Source organism: Caretta caretta, chromosome 5 (genome assembly GCF_965140235.1).
Source record: "Caretta caretta isolate rCarCar2 chromosome 5, rCarCar1.hap1, whole genome shotgun sequence".
Lineage (NCBI taxonomy): Eukaryota > Metazoa > Chordata > Testudines > Cheloniidae > Caretta > Caretta caretta.
In genome coordinates this window covers 102,460,714-102,481,657 of record NC_134210.1, presented here as the reverse complement: position 1 = coordinate 102,481,657, position 20,944 = coordinate 102,460,714, and the positions used below count along the sequence as shown (strand labels likewise).

The window sequence follows — 20,944 nt, the reverse complement described above, 5'->3', positions numbered from 1 at the left end:
CTATCTAGTCTCCTTGGTAACTGCTTGACTTTATAGGAACAATTGAAAATACAGTAGTCTAACATGAAAGTATTCAGCAATATACAAACTGTGTCTTATTTATCATTTGTATTACTCTCTTCAGAAACCTTGCAATATGATAATTAACAATTTTCTTCTGCATTTCACTATTTGAAAGTAATTATGGTTTATTATAGTAACCTGTTTGGGATGATTAACTGTCACTGTTTAGTACATGATGCACATGACAAAACTTTACAGCCAAACAGAGTTTACAGATTAGCTTGGGAAATGTGGAAGAGGAGGGTCTATTTTTCACTCTTTCAATGTTATACAAATAGAGAAAGCAAATCAAACCTTGTAAGAAATTTTCACCACAGAAGGAGCCCATTTGTCAAATTCATATGTCCAGTTAGATAAAGTCCTAGGTAAGAAATGAAGAATATGAACAATTTAGTATCATATCTAATTATGTTTAAATCTAAGGTATTATTTATAACTTTGTCACCTTAATACCTCTTTCACAATGAAAGCTGAGTCCCCAACAAACTTCTTACTTACTTCCATATCTTTGCCTTGAACATGTAGATTGAATATTAAAAAGGAAACATGCAGATTTTGATACGCTATATGAGCCATCTTCATTTGAGATGTGAGGGAAGAACTGATTTGGGAAAAATGTCTAAGTCTTATTTAGAAATCTGTTTTGGCCCTGATTCAGCAAAGCACTTAAGCACATGCCTAACTTTAGGTTCATGTTAACACACCAACTAAAAAAGTGAGAATAGATGAATCTGCACAGAAAAGATATATCTGTCATCTCATGCTGCTCAGCTGTAACAAGTAAAACTTGGTTTCAGAGTAGCAGCCATGTTAGTCTGTATCCGCAAAAAGAAAAGGAGTACTTGTGGCACCTTAGAGACTAACAAATTTATTTGAGCATAAGCTTTTGTGAGCTACAGCTCACTTCATCGGACGCAACTTGCAACTTCTCAGATATAGCCCCACAAAGCCCAAGGTAAAAGGTATCAGTGCTGTTAACTTGTGATGATGCGCTATTAGCATCCAGCACTACTGTTGTGTCAGTCAGCCACTTATGTACCTTCATTTTTGCACTATGTGATTTTAACTATACTAACACACTGAATAGTCTTAAAGAAAGGCTAAAGGAACTGGTAAAATACTTCAGGTCTCAGCTCCTCCCCTTTATAAAACTTAAAAAAAGACAATATCAAGTACTTTAAAAACATCACGTTTCGAGTCTCCATTGTACTCTTGAAAATCGATAGTACAACTTCCTTCCCCTTGGAAACCCTGTATTAGTAACAGGGCTCGCTCTCCAGTCATGCATTTCTCTTTATGTTTGATCCCGGCATCACTAGTGTCAGTAGGATTGTGCACATCTCTGGAAGTTAGTTAATGGTTGCTGCAGCAGAGCCAGAAGGTGGGGCACTTCAAAGTAGACCACATAAGGAATAATAATACTGTGCTAACACCTACAGACCCCAAACAACTGGTAACTTTCTTAGCAACCTTCTAATTAGAATGCCAAAGCCACTCCACAGCCAGTTGTAAGATATGTATCACTTAGGGACAAAACAACACTACAGAAGTTTTACAGTACTCGTGTCAAGGTTCCTTCCCCACTCTGAACTCTAGGGTACAGATGTGGGGACCTGCATGAAAAAACCCCTAAGCTTATTTTTACCAGCTTAGGTTAAAACTTCTCCAAGGTACAAACTATTTTACCTTTTGTCCCTGGACTTTATCGCTGCCACCACCAAGCGTCTAACAAAATATAACCCGGGAAAGAGCCCACTTGGAAACGTCTATCCCCCCAAAGTCCCCCCAAGCCCTACACCCCCTTTCTTGGGGAAAGCTTGATAAAAATCCTCACCAATTTGCATAGGTGAACACAGACCCAAACCCTTGGAACTTAAGAACAAGGAAAAAGCAATCAGGCTCTTAAAAGAAGAATTTTAATTGAAGAAAAAGTAAAAGAATCACCTCTGTAAAATCAGGATGGTAAATACATTACAGGGTAATCAGATTCAAAACATAGAGAATCCCTCTAGGCAAAACCTTAGTTACAAAAAGACACAAAAACCGGAACATACATTCCATTCAGCACAACTTATTTTATCAGCCATTTAAGCAAAACAGAATCTAACGCATATCTAACTGGATTGCTTATTAACCCTTTACAGGAGTTCTGACCTGCATTCCTGCTCTAGTCCCGGCAAAAGCAATACACAGACAGAGAGAACCCTTTGTTCCTCCCCGCAGCTTTGAAAGTATCTTGTCTCCTCATTGGTCATCTTGGTCAGGTGCCAGCGAGGTTATCTTTAGCTTCTTAACCCTTTACAGGTGAAAGCGTTTTTTCCCTCTGGCCAGGAGGGATTTAAAGGTGGTTAGCCTTCCCTTTATATTTAGGGCAACTTGATAATGTCTCTTTAAAGCAATCTGTTTCAAGAAACCAACAACCAATTCCTGCAGAGACCAGGGTAGAGCACATTCAGAAAAATCACAATAAATAAAGGGATGCTGTGCAGAACCGCAGGAAAAGGGGGCAAAATAAGACAAAGAAGAATACACTGGGCAGAGGCTGGAGATCAATGGTTAGGGACAATAAGCAACTCCACATCAGACAGTTACTTATACTATAGTTACAAGAAAATCCAGTGTCGTTAAAGGACAACTACCTAATATTTGGTGGGGTGCCTTTTAAAGATCTAATAATAGGCTGCAAGTAGCACTTTAAAAACTGAACAGGGAAAACTGCAGCATGTAATATAAAAAAGAAGAAAGGTACATTTCCTCTTTTGTTAATCATGTCAGGAATAAGTTACACTGAATAAGAGACACTATACAGTTGCCTGCTGAGTGGACAGCAAAACTAATGGAACCAAGTGTTTTTATCATCCATCTGGTCATCTTCACAATGCCAGCCAATCACTGTGGCAAAGTAATCACAGGCTAGATTCAGAGTACATACTCAATGTAGTCCCACTGCGTGCTTCATCTTACCATTAAGTGAAAAACAAGTGCGTGCTGCTAATGAGCCAATTTGCAATGCATAGAAAGATAATAGTGGAATGAATTTCTTTACTTACGAAAGGGGAACAATGATGAGATAGGGGCCATTGAGTCTTTTGTGCTCCATCAGATAAGTGATGAGTGCAATAGTCTGTATGGTCTTTCCTAGCCCCATTTCATCAGCTAAAATTCCATTCAAATTGTTATTATAAAGTGAAACCATCCATTCCAGGCCCTGGATCTGAAATGAAGAATAATCGCTTCAATTATCTGAGAGCTGCACACGTAATTAATCCTAGTGTTACTGAAGTCAGGCTTTCACTTCACTTACTGCTTTGGTGCTTGGTTTCCTTCAACAGTGGATGCACTGGGAACCACCAGCACATAATATCCCATCATATCTGCATGAAAGTCACGGCTGATATTTAGGTCCAATATGGACCAAGCTTCAGAGTTTTGTTTTGTACAAGCAGAAGATTTTTTATATTATAGGCAGAGTTGGTAGCAATGCCTATAGTTGAAGTTGCCTAATACTTTCCATTACAAGATGCTGTTTTTCATTTGCTTACAACTAGAATCCGGTGTTTTTTGCAAATATGAAATAACATAAAATAAAGAAAAACATATAATATGAAAAAAGTCTGAAAAACTCACCTATAGCATCAGCTGCTGCCCTGTGGGGCGGGCCTGGCTCCCTACTCCAGGTGTTGTGAGCCAGCACATAGTCAAAGCTCTACTCAAGGTTTGTCCCAGCCACTCCTCCATCACGATAGCAGAGGGGAAGCTGGGCCAAATCTGAGTGAGTGCATGCACCAGGTCACAATGCCATGCACCCAAAATTGGTACAGCTGCCCCTATGTCACCATGACACAAGGGCGGTCAGGCCAAACCTGAGCAGCACTGAGACCCAGTGTGCCAAGTCACAATGCCTGGGCTGGCTTCCTCCTTTTCCCCGTGGGTGCTCAGCCCCAGGCCCCGCCCCCACTCCACCCCTTTGCCCAAAGCTACACCCCTCCTCTGCCTGCCCCCACTCTGCCCCCTCCCCCAAGCGTACCCTGTCCTGGCTCCTCCCTCTCCCCCCAGCACCTCCTGCATGCCGCGGAACAGCTGATCATGGGAGGCAGGAGGTGCAGGGAAGGAGGGAGAGGAATTGATCGGCGGGGCCACCAGCAGTGGGAGGAGTGCGGGGAGGGAGCTGGTTGCCGGTGGGTGCTAAGCACCCTCTAATGTTTTCCCATGGGTGCTTCAGAGCTGGAGCACCCACAGAGTCAGAGCCTCTGGTGGGGAGCCAGGCCCCGCCCTGCAGGACAGGATCTGCTGCTGCGACATGTGTGTGAGGAGGGCTCATTTTGCAATACCAACCCACAGGGCCTCTTGCTCTCCTTCCACAGGGACAGGACCCAACTCCCCCACCACATGGCTAAAAAGGATAAAACAAAATCAAACAAATTTCCTGAAAAATAAAATGAAAAATTAGAAAAATATATAGAGTTTCAATCGCTGAAAAGTTAGGATGTGTAAGAATTAAGGTTGCCCTTCCTTCTAGTGTTCTATGAACACTTAAAAAAAAAAAAAGTATCTTCACATCATCCTTGTTTAGATAAGAAAGTATTATTCTCCATTTTTCAGGCAAGGAAACTGGAGAAAGAGCCAAGTGGTCAGATTGAAAACAATGCTGAGCACCTGCAGTTCTCAGTAATCTGCTAGGGAACTACAGATACTCAGTGCCTCAAAAAAAAAAAAAAAAAGCCACAAATGACTTTTCAGAGGCCACAGGGAGTGAGTGGCCACAGGCCACGCAAAGGTATCCACCCCCCCCCAGTCCTATCCTCAGAGCACAATTCTCTCCATAACCAAACCAACAGCATCCAGAATAAAGAGGTTTCTGGATTCAACTGGTTAGTGCACTGAAATATTAGGGTGGCATTTTATAAAAAGTATGTCACTAAAACAATAAGCAAAAACCCAAACTGGATCACTACTGTTCTCCAATGAAAATGACAATTACAGGTACACTTAGAGCTGATATTATTATACAGGTGACATGTGTGACTTTTCCATTGGGAAGGCAGAATACAACCTTCTTTTCCAGACAATCATTTTCTACCCAAATGGAGATCTTGCAATTCAGTGCAACACAAATCTGATCCACTCAGAGATGAAAGCAGCATTCATTCCTACATACCTTCCTAACGTCGCATAAACTTTTAAATATTATATTATAACATGCTTTACTCAATAAAAGTATATTATACAAATACCTGGCCATCATTATGCAACAGTGCAAAAGTCATGTATAAAGCAAGGGTTAAACTGCAGAATTATAGCTGGCCATAAACTGGTTTTTACAGCTTGAGAAGGAAACTCCAACTTGGTTTCTTACTTGATAATGTTTTAGTGATCCATTAATAAGAAGAGCAGACTGTTTCTCCACCCTCTCAGCAATTGCATGAGCGACTGTATAGTAGGACTGAGACCCTCTAGCACTATATTGCATGCTGTATTCATCATCCACATCTTGTTTGGCTGTCCTAGAAGATAGGTAAAGAAGAGTTATGATGTTATTCACATTATACCAATTTGTTCAGTGCTCTGAACCGTCACTTTTTATTCAAGTGCTCTTAATAAAATTAGGTAACGCAGCTAAAGTTAAAGACGGTGTAAGAAATCCACCTCCTTCCCCCACAGAAGGCATTCTAGTGTATACTCACTCAATGATCTGCTTAGCATCCTTCTCAGAAACCTCTTCACTGTTAGGATCCAGAAGTATTTTCTCATCCGCTTCTAATCTACTTGATTCATCATCATCATCCTACAGAGGAGACAACAGAAAAACAGGAGCGGGGACAGAAAAATAGAATAGTAACATTTTTCTTGGTCATAACATCAGCCAGACCTCACTCAGGTTTTTATCAACAGTTTTCACTGGACACCGCTTTACAACGAAAGAAATCCTAACAAGAAAGAGTTATTGGCATCTCTTCTCTTCTGTCAACTGCAACCTTCTTGCTGTGATGTAAGTGAACCAAGGTCAAACTGCAAAACACTTAGAAAACGAATTTTCCCATTTTAATTCCATTGTATTTGAAACAGCTCTTCTTTTCCTGTTCATTGAGAAGATCATATATATACTCTTCTTCAAAACGTACTGAAGATTCATAACATACACTCTATTCATACAAAAAAGCCAATCAAACTGACAAGATCCACTAGGTCTGAGCTGTTTTAGTGTTTTGATTTATTAAAATTATCTTTAAATAGATTAAACTTTTTGTTCCTTATTTATTATTTATCTTCTTTCCAATTAATATTGCAGATGCTGATAAATGGATGAAAGGGTTTCAGATCTTATTGTGGTTTCTCCAAGAATCTCGGTTCCCTTTGAAGTAATGCTATTTTGTAACAACTTAAATTCTTAGCAGCTAAAGCAAATATCCCTATGCCTCCTGTATGCAAACTACTTTTAGAATGATTTCTCCCTTTCTTTCTGTTTGCCACAAAACTGTACCAGTACTGTACACAGAGAGTAGAAGATCTTATCTAATTCTACATCTATATCTACACTACACTACACTCAGGGCCCAGTATTTGGAGGTGCTGACAGCCTTTACCACCCTACTAAGGTCAACAGGCGTTATCACTGTCAGCACCCCACAGAGTTAGGTCATTAGGCCTCGATCAGCAAAGCCTTACACACATGCTTAATTGGCCATATTGTGACTTCAGTGGGACTACTCATAGCACATAAAACTAAGTAGGTGTGCAAGCCTTTGCAGGAGCCACACCTTAGTGTGCATTGTTAAATCAATTGTAAAAACATACATTATTTTAAAAGGTGCACAATGCAATTCTATTTGCAACATGTGAAGAAATATCAACTAAGCATAATCTTTGCATCTTGACATATTTAATTTAAGACTCTGCCAATATTTTCTGATTCTAGATTAAAAGAGGATAAAAACAATATTCGAACAACTAACATGCTGAGTGGTGAGTGAAAATTCCACCATTCTCACCACTGCTTCAGCCCACAGACTAAAAAGAAAATATTTAGAATTGCCCCCAGAAACACATGCGGCTTATTTTTAAGTATTTAATTTAAAAAATAAATAAATAAAACTACTCTAAGGTGAATTTCTCTCTGCTCCCATCATCCCATTTGCAGTAATTGCAGTCGCATTGGCCTCCTTATCCCTAGAGCACACCCAAGATCTGGTGATACAAGGTAGACAAATTAACATATACAGACAAGTCATTGCTTTAATCAGCCCCCTTTTACAAGTCTGTTGCCTGAAAGGTCACAGCCAACCACTTTCATTGAAAGATTACCAAGAAAAAAAAAAGTGGGCTAAGTTGTCAAAAGCTTACATGTAGCTACAAAAACCAAGATCTGTGTATGTCTTCTACCAAATGTTTTTAATACAGTTTTGCTTATTATTGAATCAAACACTTGATTACCACAAACAGCAAATCTGTCTCTTCTGTCCTCCTCTCCCAAAGTTGATAGCTTTTTAATAATAGAAGGATTAAGAAAGTATGTCTCTCAATAGAATTACAAATCTACGCATATGGAGATAAAACAGATTTGACAGATACAAGATATCAGTTTATTCAGAACAGAGTCACCATATCTCCTGTCATAGAATATTGTTATCAAAAGGAATCTCCTTGTTTGTTCTGAATCATGATTATAAATAACCAGAAATGGAACACATACTCCTCTCTCCTCCTGTATTCCACCAAGGGCTAGTTTTTCTTGTTGGCTTAACAGTCCTTCCAATTGTTTTCACATGTAGTTCCTTTCCTTTATGAGATTTTTTTTCCCCCTCTGCTCACTAGAGAGAAAAACAAGGTTTCCCCCTCGTATGCTCTTAGACATGAAATAAGTAAGTACACATACCTCCTCCTCATATTCAGAGTCACTCTCCTCCTCGCTGTCAGACCTAGGAGCAACTTCATAGCTGGTCCAGAAGACAAAAGAATAGGCGTTTAGAAAAAAAACACCACTCAGATTCAATATGTTTCCAAATCATTTTATAAAGAGCTGAATAAATTAAATGAAATAAGGGTGGGTAATGAAACAATGTTTCTCTTGTTATTAGTATCAACAGAAGTGAAAGTAGTCATTAAAAATCCTGTTAGTTTGTTTAGCTACCTACCCAGGATTCATTTCTAACCAAGCATCCAGCTGACTTGCTTTTGGAGCTTCTGGTCCAAGAAGAACTTTGCCTGTTTCAGTGTGAGTCACTTTGACTGGAAGGTCACTCATCTGACTGCTCTCATCAATGGGCTAAAAGTGAAAGCCAATGTCACAGTGTAAGACATCTGGACTTTCTTTCCCACAGAGACAAAGACAGCAAACAAGAGTTTGCAAAGTTAAAGCTTCAAAAGAAAAACAAAGAAACTGAAAACCACAGCAAAAGTGTCTTGGTCAGCACCTGGGCCAACAGTAGGTCACAATATCTCCACAAGTATCAAGCAAAGGCATATCCCAATATTAAGTGTAACTGAACGAGGGGACTATGGAGCCAGAAATATTTACTGGCTTCTCTGAAGAGTTTAGTGTCCAAAGAACATGATGGGAGAAGTTTTCATTTACAATTATTTCTGACAGACAAAGGAGCCATCATGACACAGCACATTTGATCCCATACTAGGAAGGGAACGGATGTGCTTGTCCGATGTAGGCTTATTTCCTACCGATGCGATAATATAATGTGCTATGCTTACAACCATATTTGACAAATAAACTGTGTACTACACAAAGACTTGGTTCTCAAGAAATCCACTTTTACACATAGATGTGGACAAGCTGAAAGGGATTTTCAGAATACTCAGAGATATATACAATGCTCCAAAGACTAGGCTTCAGATCTCTTTAAAAAATGGCTTGTACGGGAGGATAGTTAATCTGGATATATTTTCTCCTGGTTATAAAAATGGATCTTTTTAGGCAATTAAGGGCATAATTTAAGAAGAAAGTTATAGTGACAGTGCATCCTATCTCATCCAAAATCCCTGCTCCAGGTACCTGAATGGAGTGGGCCACAAGTCTAGAATACCGATTAGTCTATTACTGCCAGTAGGAGCCATAGCAAACTTTGGGAAAAATACAGGAAATCAAATTACTTTATAATAAGTTAAAAATTCTCAAATAAATGCTAATTTTACATTTTGATGTTCATTTAAAATGACCAGATCATATTCTATAAAGATAACCTGGGATGACATATTCATCATAATTCTACAGTATGACTTCCAAACACACTTTACTTATACTGTGAAATATTATAAACTGTGTCAATGTGTATTCATAAACTATATCTGCAAATACACATGAGCCTGATCCTCCGACCCTTACCAATGCAAGTAGTTCCATTGTACTTAGTCCCTTGAAGTTAATGTGATTATTTGGGCAAGTAAAGGTTCTGGGATCTGGCTCCCAACCAGCAATAAATAATGTGATTTATTTAGTAGTATCTACTCCTTTGAGAAAAAGGCTTTTAAAATTTTTACCTCTCCATCAGGACCAAGATCAGATCCCATTCCCTCTGCATTCTCTTCTGCCTTCTGAAATGAAAACACAGACAAAAATGTTACATTCAAACTAAGATGAGTATAACCAAGCATGAACTATAAAATAATTTTCATATGTTTTGCTGTTTGTTGCTCCTAAAACAGCTTTGGCTTCCATCCTGGGATCTTAGCAAGAGCTATTTCAGTCTGAAAAGTGACTAGAAATGGTATTGTGGGGTTTCTGTTAATTATGTCTCAATAATTCCACATCAGAGTCACTCAGTTTACAACAACAAGACTGTAGGGCTAGCAGATAGAAAAACTGATTCCCAAGTCAAACTGGAATCTACTCTTCCCATGCATCACCACCAGTAATAAGCATTCTGAAAGTCAAATCATGCCTTAGGTTATGCCAACTAAAGGCAACAGGGCAGCATGAGGGTAAGTGAAAGGCATGATTTTCCCCTGCACTTAGAACTTGGCTAACAATTCTATTCATGATGTGCAAGAAGAAACAGAATCCAGCTCCCCCTCCTGTTGCAATGTTGGCTGTGCACTGCTAACAGGAGTATAATTTTACTTTTATCACTACAGAAAGCAGATTTGACCTAAAATGCACAGGAAGAAGGTCTTTTTAGTAAAAATGGCTATTTTGACAGTCACTCTTTATAGGCTAGCACCATACTTTAAGTAAAGCGTTTGTTTAGATGGCAATGTGGGCTAAAACAAGAAAAGCTAACTTTTCTTTAGTCTCTAAGGTGCCACAAGTACTCCTTTTCTTTTTGCAAATACAGACTAACACGGCTGCTATTCTGAAATCTATAATTATAAAGATAGTCAAGATTTATCTATCCTTCTGAACACTATGTTTACCCATCGTATCCTCAAATCAAGCCTGTTTGTTCAGCAGATTCTGGTGTCTCAAAGGAGTAGAAACTTCGAAGAAAGAAATAATGGTAGAAATACCTAGCTAATACCATGTGGGGCAAATTCTGCTCTCACACCAGTGTAAAGCCAAGGTAACTCCATTGACTTTAGTTTGAGGTACGTTAAGTCTGGAAAATCTAACCCCTAAATCCAGCTAGTCAATGTGTTGACAGTAGACAAAGGAAATATATATGCACCCACTGGTGGGAATCACATTTTCTGCATACCTACATGCATTTCTTAGACTTCAGCTTCTTCTCCCTTCTTTCCATAGAGAAAAATAATACCATTGCTTTATTCTTCTCAATACGGCAGAAGTACGGAGGGGTGGGGGTGTCCCTTTCTGACAAACTATTTTTGTGGTGATTTATTTTCTGGATGCTGCGAACAGTTTTTTCCCCTTGGATCTCCATCTTTCTATACCATTTCAGGGTTTTGTTTTTTCATACTGTGACTGCCAGCAAGGTATCTGAATGTCTTCAGATTCACTTTTATCAGTTGATGTCTACATAAAATACTCTAAAGTGAAAGTAGCAATGCAAACTTATATAGATGAACTATTGGGGCAATTCTCTAAGAATCTTGCATATATTTAGGCTTGGAAGGATCAGATTTTTATTGGTAAATGTCGATTTCACCCCACGTACAGAAACTGATGAAAAAGTATTTCCACTGATAACTGATATTTACAGGTAGGCAAAGTAAGAAAGCTCCTTGAGAACTTTGTTAGTTTGATAAGTAGATCTACTTAGATAAGGATATCTACTTTGTATATTTCAACATATGATATTGACAATTTGTGTTTTAACAGCTATAAAGCTTTAAGTTTTTGAATCTCAACATCTACTATCATTAAATAACTTTTCTCTGACCCTCTTACACCCATAATTTCCTGAAACTGGGAAAAATTAAGTGAATAAAAATAGGAAAAAAGCGGTTAAAACCCATAATTTTGTGCAACTGTGAATTCTTAAATTGATAAAAAAATATTACAAATACACTGATGTTATGTCAAAATTATTTTAAAAAAAAAATTGAATTCTGCCAAGCCTACATATATTAATTAAGTAGCATGATAAAATACTTGAGGGAGGGTGAGGAATGGCTGCAACCAAAGTAAAGTGTCTGTGTCTCTAAGCTTCATTTTGTCAGACTGATTTGTGAGTAGGATAACAAATTGTGTCAGTTGTGACGGTTGTTGCTTAAACAGACCAGGTGATTAACACTGATTTTGTATAAAGTAATCTACCCCCTAAATCCAACTAGTTTAGGATATTAATTCTTTTCTGAAAACTATCCTGAAAAAGGCAGTAACCAGCAATTTGTTCATTCATATATCAGATCTTTCTCAAATAAATTAGGTAAAGGAAGGACAGTGTAAAGATTGTCATTATAACCGTGATATACCCATCATACCTGTAACTAATGCTGCTAACCTTGGATATAGCGTTTTGTCGCCCTCAATTTTAGTTCTTCCTCTATTGAGGAACAGTGTACTTCAGAAACTTCTAAAAGGTTTTAGAACTGGTTAAGCATTGCCAGGGATGTTTGGAAACCTGTGTCCCAGGGGTATGATTGTTATGTAAAAGAATTAGGGATAGAGCAAAGCCTTTGAAAATGTAGATTTGTACACATCCACTGCTGCACACTCCTCTGAAGTTCATGCCTTGAGGACAGATCCAAAGGGGCATACTGCCAAACAGAATATGCTAATCTTCACACAGATGACCTAGGAACTCAAGGGTTTCATTTTTTTAAAAAGTCACTCATTCCTCCCTTCCTAAGCTGGCAAAGATAAGGGGAGGTCACTTTCAGAACAGTGGAAGAGGAGTCATGCCCTGTGAGTGGCTCAACAGCAATACCTGATGACCAGACAAGAGCAGTATTAACAGAGGTCTGGAGGGAGCTCAGTTCAGCCCTCCTGGGCAGTGGCTATTTGTGTTGACAGGAAGAATGTGAACGGCGCACAAAGAGTAGAGTTTACAGAAAGCAGGGAACAGGGTGAGTCATGATAGCATTAGGATGACTCATGGAGGCACAGGTTTGACCTGGACTGCTCAAACTGCACTGGTTGACTAGGTTCTCCCCCACCCCCTTGAAACAGTGTATTGGGGTACACCTGGAGTGGAAATGCTTGATGGCAACTGTGTGACGAAGATGAATCAGTAGATTGGAGTGGATGGAAACAATGAAATGGAAAATTTAAAATTGTGACTATGTTATTTATGTAGCACCAGAAATTTGCAAGTGCTCTACAGACAACAAGATGACATGGTCCCTGTGCCAATGAACCTACAATGTCAAGAGACAAATGCACAGATTGGAGGGATGGAATGCAATAAACTGAAAAGTGACACCCCGTGAAGTTAAACATGAGTTTTGCCAACCTACATACATTTCCTACTGACTACTGAGAAACATTTGTCTGAAGTGGGACCAAGCTCTACAAGTCTCTCTGGACATGTTTTAAGGAGTTACTGAGAGAAAAGAGAATCAAGGAGTGGTTGCCTGGCATCAGTGCCTGCATGGAAAAAGAGATGGAGACCAGAGCGAGAGAAAGGCAAAGATGGTGGTTAAATGCATGGCTTGGGGGGAATGAACAGTGTGAACAAAAAGAGATAAGAGCAGACATGTAGATAGGAATCCATCATCTTACCTAGGAAGAAACACTTTAATATTTATATGGGCTTGATCAACTCATTAAAGCCAATGAAAAGAGACCCACTAACTCCAACAGGAGGCCTTGCACAGCAAAACAAATGATCAGTCACTAAGCCTCAGCGTCATACACTGTGTAAAGAGTAGTTTGTGCACAAGAGAGCAGAGCCATTTACAATAAATGGTTCCCAATGATTTGGATGCTGAGTGGAGGAAGCAATATGCAAATGCACTGGAAGAAAAATTTTTATTACTAGCACTGTGCAAATCTATTATTTAACATTTATATTGTGGTAGCATCTAGAATTCTCAGCCACGTCATTGTCCCCTTGGGCATAGTAAAAACATATAGTAAATGAGAGCCCTACCTCTCAAGACCTTGCAGTCTAACATAACAGGTAGATGAAACAAGCAAACTAGCAAGATGAGGTAACACAAACAGGATTTTTTAGCATAGACTATCTGTGTGCACAACTTGTAGCCAATCAGCAGCAGTAATTATAACTTAACACATGCCAAACTATTATCAGATGGCAAAGATACGCACATTCAGGATCAATAAATTACAGCCTACTTAACTAGAAAACTCTCCAGACAGGGACAGAAACATCAATGGACCTAAAAGAGGGTATTCCACATTGGTTATTCAGTTATGCAACAGACAAATAGAGAATTACTTGAGGGGCGATGACAGCTATATAGAACTGAAATATTTTTTCTTCAAGTTTAACCAGAACGTCTTGGGGGGGGGGGGGGGGAGGTAGGAAAAAACAAGGGGAAATAGGCTACCTTGCATAATGACTTAGCCACTCCCAGTCTCTATTTAAGCCTAAATTAATAGTATCCAATTTGCAAATGAATTCCAATTCAGCAGTTTCTCGCTGGGGTCTGGATTTGAAGTTTTTTTGTTTTAAGATAGCGACCTTCATGTCTGTGATTGCGTGACCAGAGAGATTGAGGTGTTCTCCGACTGGTTTATGAATGGTTATAATTCTTGACATCTGATTTGTGTTCATTTATTCTTTTATGTAGAGACTGTCCAGTTTGACCAATGTAAATGGCAGAGGGGCATTGCTGGCACATGATGGCATATATCACATTGGTGGATGTGCAGGTGAACGAGCCTCTGATAGTGTAGCTGATGTTATTAGGCCCTGTGATGGTGTCCCCTGAATAGATATGTGGGCACAGTTGGCAACGGGCTTTGTTGCAAGGATAGGTCCCTGGGTTAGTGGTTCTGTTGTGTGGTATGTGGTTGTTGGTGAGTATTTGCTTCAGGTTGGGGGGCTGTCTGTAGGCAAGGACTGGCCTGTCTCCCAAGATTTGTGAGAGTGTTGGGTCATCCTTCAGGATAGGTTGTAGATCCTTAATAATGTGTTGGAGGAGTTTTAGTTGGGGGCTGAAGGTGACGGCTAGTGGCGTTCTGTTATTTTCTTTGTTAGGCCTGTCCTGTAGTAGGTGACTTCTGGGAACTCTTCTGGCTCTATCAATCTGTTTCTTCACTTCTGCAGGTGGGAACAGAACACCACTAGCCGTCACCTTCAGCCCCCAACCCTCCCCCCCTCAGACGTTCTGGTTAAACTTGGATTTATGCTGGAAATGGCCCACCTTGATTATCATACACATTGTAAGGAGAGTGGTCACTTTAGATAAGCTATTACCAACAGGAGAGTGGGTTTGTGTGTGTGTGGGGGGGGGGGGGGGAGGGGTGAGAAAACCTGGATTTGTGCTGGAAATGGCCCACCTTGATTTTCATACACATTGTAAGGAGAGTGGTCACTTTGGATAAGCTATTACCAGCAGGAGAGTGAGTTTGTGTGTGTGGTTTTTGAAAAGGGGGGGGGGAGAAAACCTGGATTTGTGCTGGAAATGGCCCACCTTGATTATCATACACATTGTAAATAGAGTGGTCACTTTGGATGGGCTATTACCAGCAGGAGAGTGAGGTTTGGGGGGGGGGGGGGGGCCAGAGGGTAAGAAAACCTGGATTTGTGCTGGAAATGGCCCATCTTGATTATCATATGCATTGTAAGGAGAGTGATCACTTTAGATAAGCTATTACCAGCAGGAGAGTGGGATGGGAGGAGGTATTGTTTCATGGTCTCTGTGTATATAATGTCTTCTGCAGTTTCCACAGTATGCATCCGATGAAGTGAGCTGCAGCTCACGAAAGCTTATGCTCAAATAAATTGGTTAGTCTCTAAGGTGCCACAAGTCCTCCTTTTCTTTTTTCTTCATATCTATGGCTCAGAACTTCAGTGGGTGAAGTGGGACTAGGAAACAATGTCCATCCTTGACAGCGAGTGATATGGACTGTTTATAAAGAGGTGCTTCTCAGCTGATCTCAGACATCAATGTGCTTACAGAGCAGATGTCTCATTTACTATTTCATAAAGTAATGCCTCATCTTAGCTACGCTCCTGGTTATTCTGGCTCTACTCTACATGCTAGTGTCTTCACAATACAAATGGAAAGCTGTGTACATACAAAAATATGAGAGGGCAAAACACTGACACTCATGTATTTAATACTGAAGACATATTCTGTCTACATTACATATGTGCTTGGAGTATTTGAGAAAGTCAGCTATAGTCCTAAACAAAGGACTACATCATGAACGTCACCCGTCTGTTTTCCTACCACTTGTACAATACGAACTATCTATAGAACTTGAAAAAATCTTGGGCTCCTATCAGAAGCAACTCCACTGAAAGCGAGTGGCCCAGTTTTGCGCTTGTTCAAGAGACCAGAGCAGTTCAAAAGGAGCTATTCCAGACAAGTGCAGAATTATAGCCAGAAGAAAAATCCCAAACCCTATTTCCCCAAGAGCACAAAATGGATTCTTCATAACCAGTCTGGCCCCTTGGGTAAATAGGCTTCATTTCCTAATTATAAATAGTGAGGCTAAAAAGGAGGAGAAGTACTTCTGCACCATCCACTTTATCAGTGTTCACCTCTGGGAGCAAGCCTAAAGGACTCTTGTCTTGCTCCTATGTAAGAATGGAACACTTAATTATGTTTTTAATTGATTAAACCGTATTTTCAATTGATTAGGTAATACAAGAACAGAGGTATCCAAAGTATATGGCTGAGTAGCACAATGACAACTTGCTGGGTGGCTGTGGGTCAAACTTAAGTAACATATGAAATCATAGTTATAAATCAAAGCACAAGCCATATTTATTAGTACTCATCTCTCTCTTGATAGATGAACAAAATGGCTTGATGGCAGAGTTCACTAGCATTAAGAAGCTGAAAATGATCAGGGTAAAGCACAAAATTTTACTGTTAATTTTCCCTTATGTTTTGAGTGGGGCAGAACACATTGCATCAGATATTTATGGTCTGTCTGGACACAATTTTTCAGCATTAGAGACTTATGCATGCACTGACATCACCAGAAGATGCTCTCATCTGAGCACAGACTTACACTAAGAAAATACTGGAATAGGTTCATTCACAGACACAAAAGAGTGTCAACAGAAATACGAGGGAACATTATGTTTATACCAGTGTATAAGCCAAGCACACTGATGCTGTGTGATAGCTGTAGGGAGAATTAGGGGTGTTAAAATCAAATGCTGCTCTTGCCATAACTGTAGGCCAAGTACCCTGAAATGAGATTTTTATTTTTTTTTATAAGATATTGCCTCCCTCATTTTGGAGGACTGACCGTTGGCCCTTTCTGTATTACAACATATTCTTAAAAAGAGGCACAGCTGACTTTTTTTGGAGGGGGCTGGAGGAGAGGAAAGGGTACTTTTGAGGTCTGTCGTCCTTAACATGGTCCAGTTATTATAGATTGGTGTTTGATACTGTACTTAACATGCTCTTACTCTACATGGAGAAACCTAAGCAAGCATTTCAAATTCTGTAAGGTTAAACAGCCAGGAAAATTAGCAGGTGCACTCTTTGTTTATGCAGAACAAGCGAAAAAAAGTTCTGAGCCATTATTTCTTCTTCTCTCATATTAAGCAGACTCATCCCATGAGAATTACAGATAGACATGACCTAGAAGGTCATCTTGCCCATCCTTCGAGATATGAAAGGAACTGCGGTGTCATGAAAGTACCAAACTATTATTTAACGACTTCTCTTACAGAATTATTTTATTAAGTAAATAATATTGCTTAACTCCCACCCATACTCTCACTGACTAACAAAGAAATGTTTCATAGCATCCAAAATGAATTTTAAAAAGGCTTATACTAAATGGTAAGAATGCAGATAGAAAACAACACTATTTCCAGGCTCTCTCTATTTGCACAAAATGGGCATAAACAAAACGATCTCTCTCTGGCTCTGTCCACTGCCCCTGTCAACTATGTATAGGATTGAGCTGAGTTCAGAATTGGAAGGTTCAAGATAACTGTTTGGAGGGCAAACTGGCTGACTGCAGGTGTCAAGAAGGAATAATCACTTTTTGTGCCTCCAGGTTAAACACCGCACAATTAGCAAGCGCTTCATGGTGGTGTTTTCAGTCTCTCTCTGATGCACATTATCCACTGCTAAAGCCAGGACACCTGACACTATGACAAATCCTATGTGACTACAAGAGACATGGTGGGTAGGGTAATATCTTTTATTGGACCAATTTCTGTTGGCATCTTCTCTCACCTTCCCAATCTACAGAATGTAAGAGACATACACTTTATTGCTAATTGATAGTAGGTTGGCTAATGTTTGCTTGTTGAATGTTTATCAATAAACCAAGTTTATAACCCAGTGAAATTTTCTAATCTTTTGTCCCTTCCAATCTATGGAATTATTCATGTTGATTATTAAACTGACACTTAAAGAGCTAATTCAGTATTTGTATAGCATAAACCACATGATTTCTTATGCCAGACTTTTGGAACAAAAAATTATACTCAATTAATGTTAGCAATTTCATAGTTCATAAAATTTCAAGCACGCTCATATGCATAAGACCAATGCAGAGTTTAGCTTAACAGAGAAGGTTCAGGGGTGACTTGATTCCAGTTTATAAGTACCTATATGGGGAATAAATATTTAATAGTGGGCTTCTTAATCTTGTAGAAAAAGGTATAACATGATCTAATGGTTAGAAGCCCAAGCCAGACAAATTCAGACTGAAAATAAGATGTATATTTTTAACCATGAGAGTAATTAACCATTTGAGCAATTTACCAAGGGTTGTGGTGGATTCTCCATCACTGACAATTTTTAAATCAAGACTGAATGTTTTTCTAAAACATGCTCTATTTCAAAAGGAATTATTTTGGGGAAGTTCTATGGCCTGTGTTATGCAGGAGATCAGACGAGATCATCTTCTGGCCTCACCCAGCAACAGTTACACTAAGGGGAGGGAAAGGTATTAGTTGTTGCTCAGTTTTCTACTTGCCTTCTTTCTTCTCCTCCTCTTTTTCTTTTCTTTGGCAGCTTGTGCTTGCTTATGCTCCCACACCAGATTAGTCAGGTTGGCCACATACTCATCTGTCTGCTGCAGCAAGTATGCCAGACGTCTGTCTTTCTTCTGGTCAATCAGCTTACGGTAGCCTTCTTCATCTTCAGCCTACCAACACAGAAAAACAACATTCATGGTATAGACACTTACAGAGAAGAACCACTACCATTAGCACTGGAACTATAGAAGTGTATTTGAAAGGTCTTCGACTCCCATTTTTGAGGTGCAGGATAACTTGAGGACCTTCTACAAAAGAAATGGGTCAGGAAGGGAAGAAATGTATACATTTTGATACATTGAATGGGTAAAGGCCCTGGGAAACTCACAGCCTTATAGAAGGCTGCAAAGATTTTCAAAGGCTCAAACCACAGTTAGGTACACAACTCCTACTGAAAGGTAATGAGAGCGGGATGTCTAATTCTGAACTGTGCCTTTAGAAATCTCACCCAATATAAATAATAATCTTTGGGTATTATGAATTAGGAGGAGGATTTCCTGCTAGCATGTTTTCAAACATGACCATTTTCCTATTCTAGACATGATCTTTGAGAGGAGAAGAGATCTTTAAACAGATTTACTTTTCAAAAGATAAACTTCTTGGTATATAGGGTGAAAAATAAATAAAAATTGCAACAAACATGCCATTGGGCTACAAACATGAATTGGGCTACATTTCACTAGAGGAATGAAATAACTACATAGCATAGGCCTGACGGACACAAACTTATATACATAGTTATGGGTCAGAGATATGAAAAAAACCATACCCCCAGCAACACAGCTATGCTGATTAAAAGCCCAGTGTGGACACAGCTAGGCTGACAGAAGAGGGCCTCTCTTGGCCTAGCTAACGTCATTTGGGAAGGTAGTCTTCCTACCCCAGCAGGACTCCTTCAGTCTATGCTAGGCGGCTTTGCCAGTATAGCTATGCCAGCACAAACTCTGTAGTGCACACACAGTCCAAGTTGCTCAACATGCAGTTGTGTCCTCACAAGAATTCAACTGTGAATTTGGTAAGCACTGGGGTAGTAATACCTGAAGTGCCTCTGACAGCAAATCTGACAGAAGATGATCCTCAAGTGATTTGTCTTTGAAAACAAAGATGACAACTCACAGTCCACAGGCAGATGAACTCAGCAGCAAGCTGTGGATATTAGTGTTCTGGGCATGTCTGAAGGTACATCAAGATGGCATGCTGCTCCTCACTTTTATTAGCAATGATTTTGGACCTACATGCTCCTAACATACGAACTCTGGACTGACATCAGCTCATTCACCTCAGGATGTAAGAATATTTTTAAAACAGCAAGAGTACCTTTTTAAACCTACATGTTTTATTTCTGATAATTAACATGGCAACAGTTTGAGCAGCTAGATTACTGGCAATTGTCTCTACTTACTGCTAGTCTAAAGGATCTCTATAATGTAGATTGGTATATAACCTTTAGAAAGGCCTCAGGGCCAAAAGATTTGTTCTTTTCCTCTGCAAATCCTTCATTTGTATTTTGCATGTACTTGTATTTTTCATGTAGTGATTTAAAACCAATCTAGTTGGCCCTTATAGTTGGTAGTGACAGATTTTGGACAAGCACTTAGGCTTTGCGCCACATCTGCACCCAAATTAGACATTTACTTGCTCTTTCACTAGTGTTGTGCCTTACGGAAAGTGTGTCACTCATATGCTTGTAAAAATTGAGAATAACTAGTTTCCCAGTCATTAGATTTACTGTTGGTAGATCTCAGTGAATCCTACTGTTAAACAGAATTAGATCACAAAGTTACCAGATTTCTACTAATACTAAAAAGAAAATATTAGCCTACTCTAAGGTGATAACCATAACCAGCTAACACACTTCTAAATACAACTTGCCTTGTCTACGTTTGGTGCAAAGTCCTATGTAAAATTATCTTAGTTAAAATGTGTTAATTAAGATGTTATAAAAACACAAGCTATTTTCCTAATCTAGATATGCCTGCCGATCACTTCGACAGCACTCTGAAGAGACACAGTAACATGGGAAGCCTTCCCAGCACACATTCCCCTCAAAAGAAACTATAAGTAGTATTATTGGGAGGTGGTGGGGAGGAGAGAGAGAAGAAGAAAGATACTCTTGCTGCTAGCTTTCTTTGGACCATAACTCCGACGATTAATGGTCGGCTGGAATTAGTGTCGCTCTTAGCAGAAAATACTGTATTTATCATCATTGCTTAAATATGTATATTTTAAAAAGCCAGACTGGGCAGAAGAAACAATGTGAAGAGAGGAGAGATAGTTACTGCTATTCACTGAAATAACCTTTTTCCCTTTAACTTTTCTACAAAAATAATTTACACAGCAAATGTATTCGTTGACACATAAATCATAATCAAACTAAGTTC

The 20,944-nt window shown here is 39.3% G+C and overlaps 1 protein-coding gene across 3 annotated transcripts in view; it reads right to left on the bottom strand.

The window, feature by feature from the left end:
- The window catches only part of SMARCA2 (SWI/SNF related BAF chromatin remodeling complex subunit ATPase 2), a 187,193-nt gene that overhangs the window by 109,499 nt on the left and 56,750 nt on the right, over positions 1 to 20,944 (bottom strand). For all 3 annotated transcript variants that reach the window (XM_048849469.2, XM_048849471.2, XM_048849470.2), the window contains exons 10-17: positions 18,503 to 18,673; positions 9,553 to 9,606; positions 8,196 to 8,326; positions 7,937 to 7,997; positions 5,748 to 5,848; positions 5,420 to 5,567; positions 3,114 to 3,277; positions 358 to 424 (exon numbers count right to left, since the gene is read on the bottom strand). In XM_048849469.2, the coding sequence (XP_048705426.1) occupies positions 358 to 424; positions 3,114 to 3,277; positions 5,420 to 5,567; positions 5,748 to 5,848; positions 7,937 to 7,997; positions 8,196 to 8,326; positions 9,553 to 9,606; positions 18,503 to 18,673 (897 nt within the window). The remainder of the gene's footprint in view (positions 1 to 357; positions 425 to 3,113; positions 3,278 to 5,419; positions 5,568 to 5,747; positions 5,849 to 7,936; positions 7,998 to 8,195; positions 8,327 to 9,552; positions 9,607 to 18,502; positions 18,674 to 20,944) is intronic.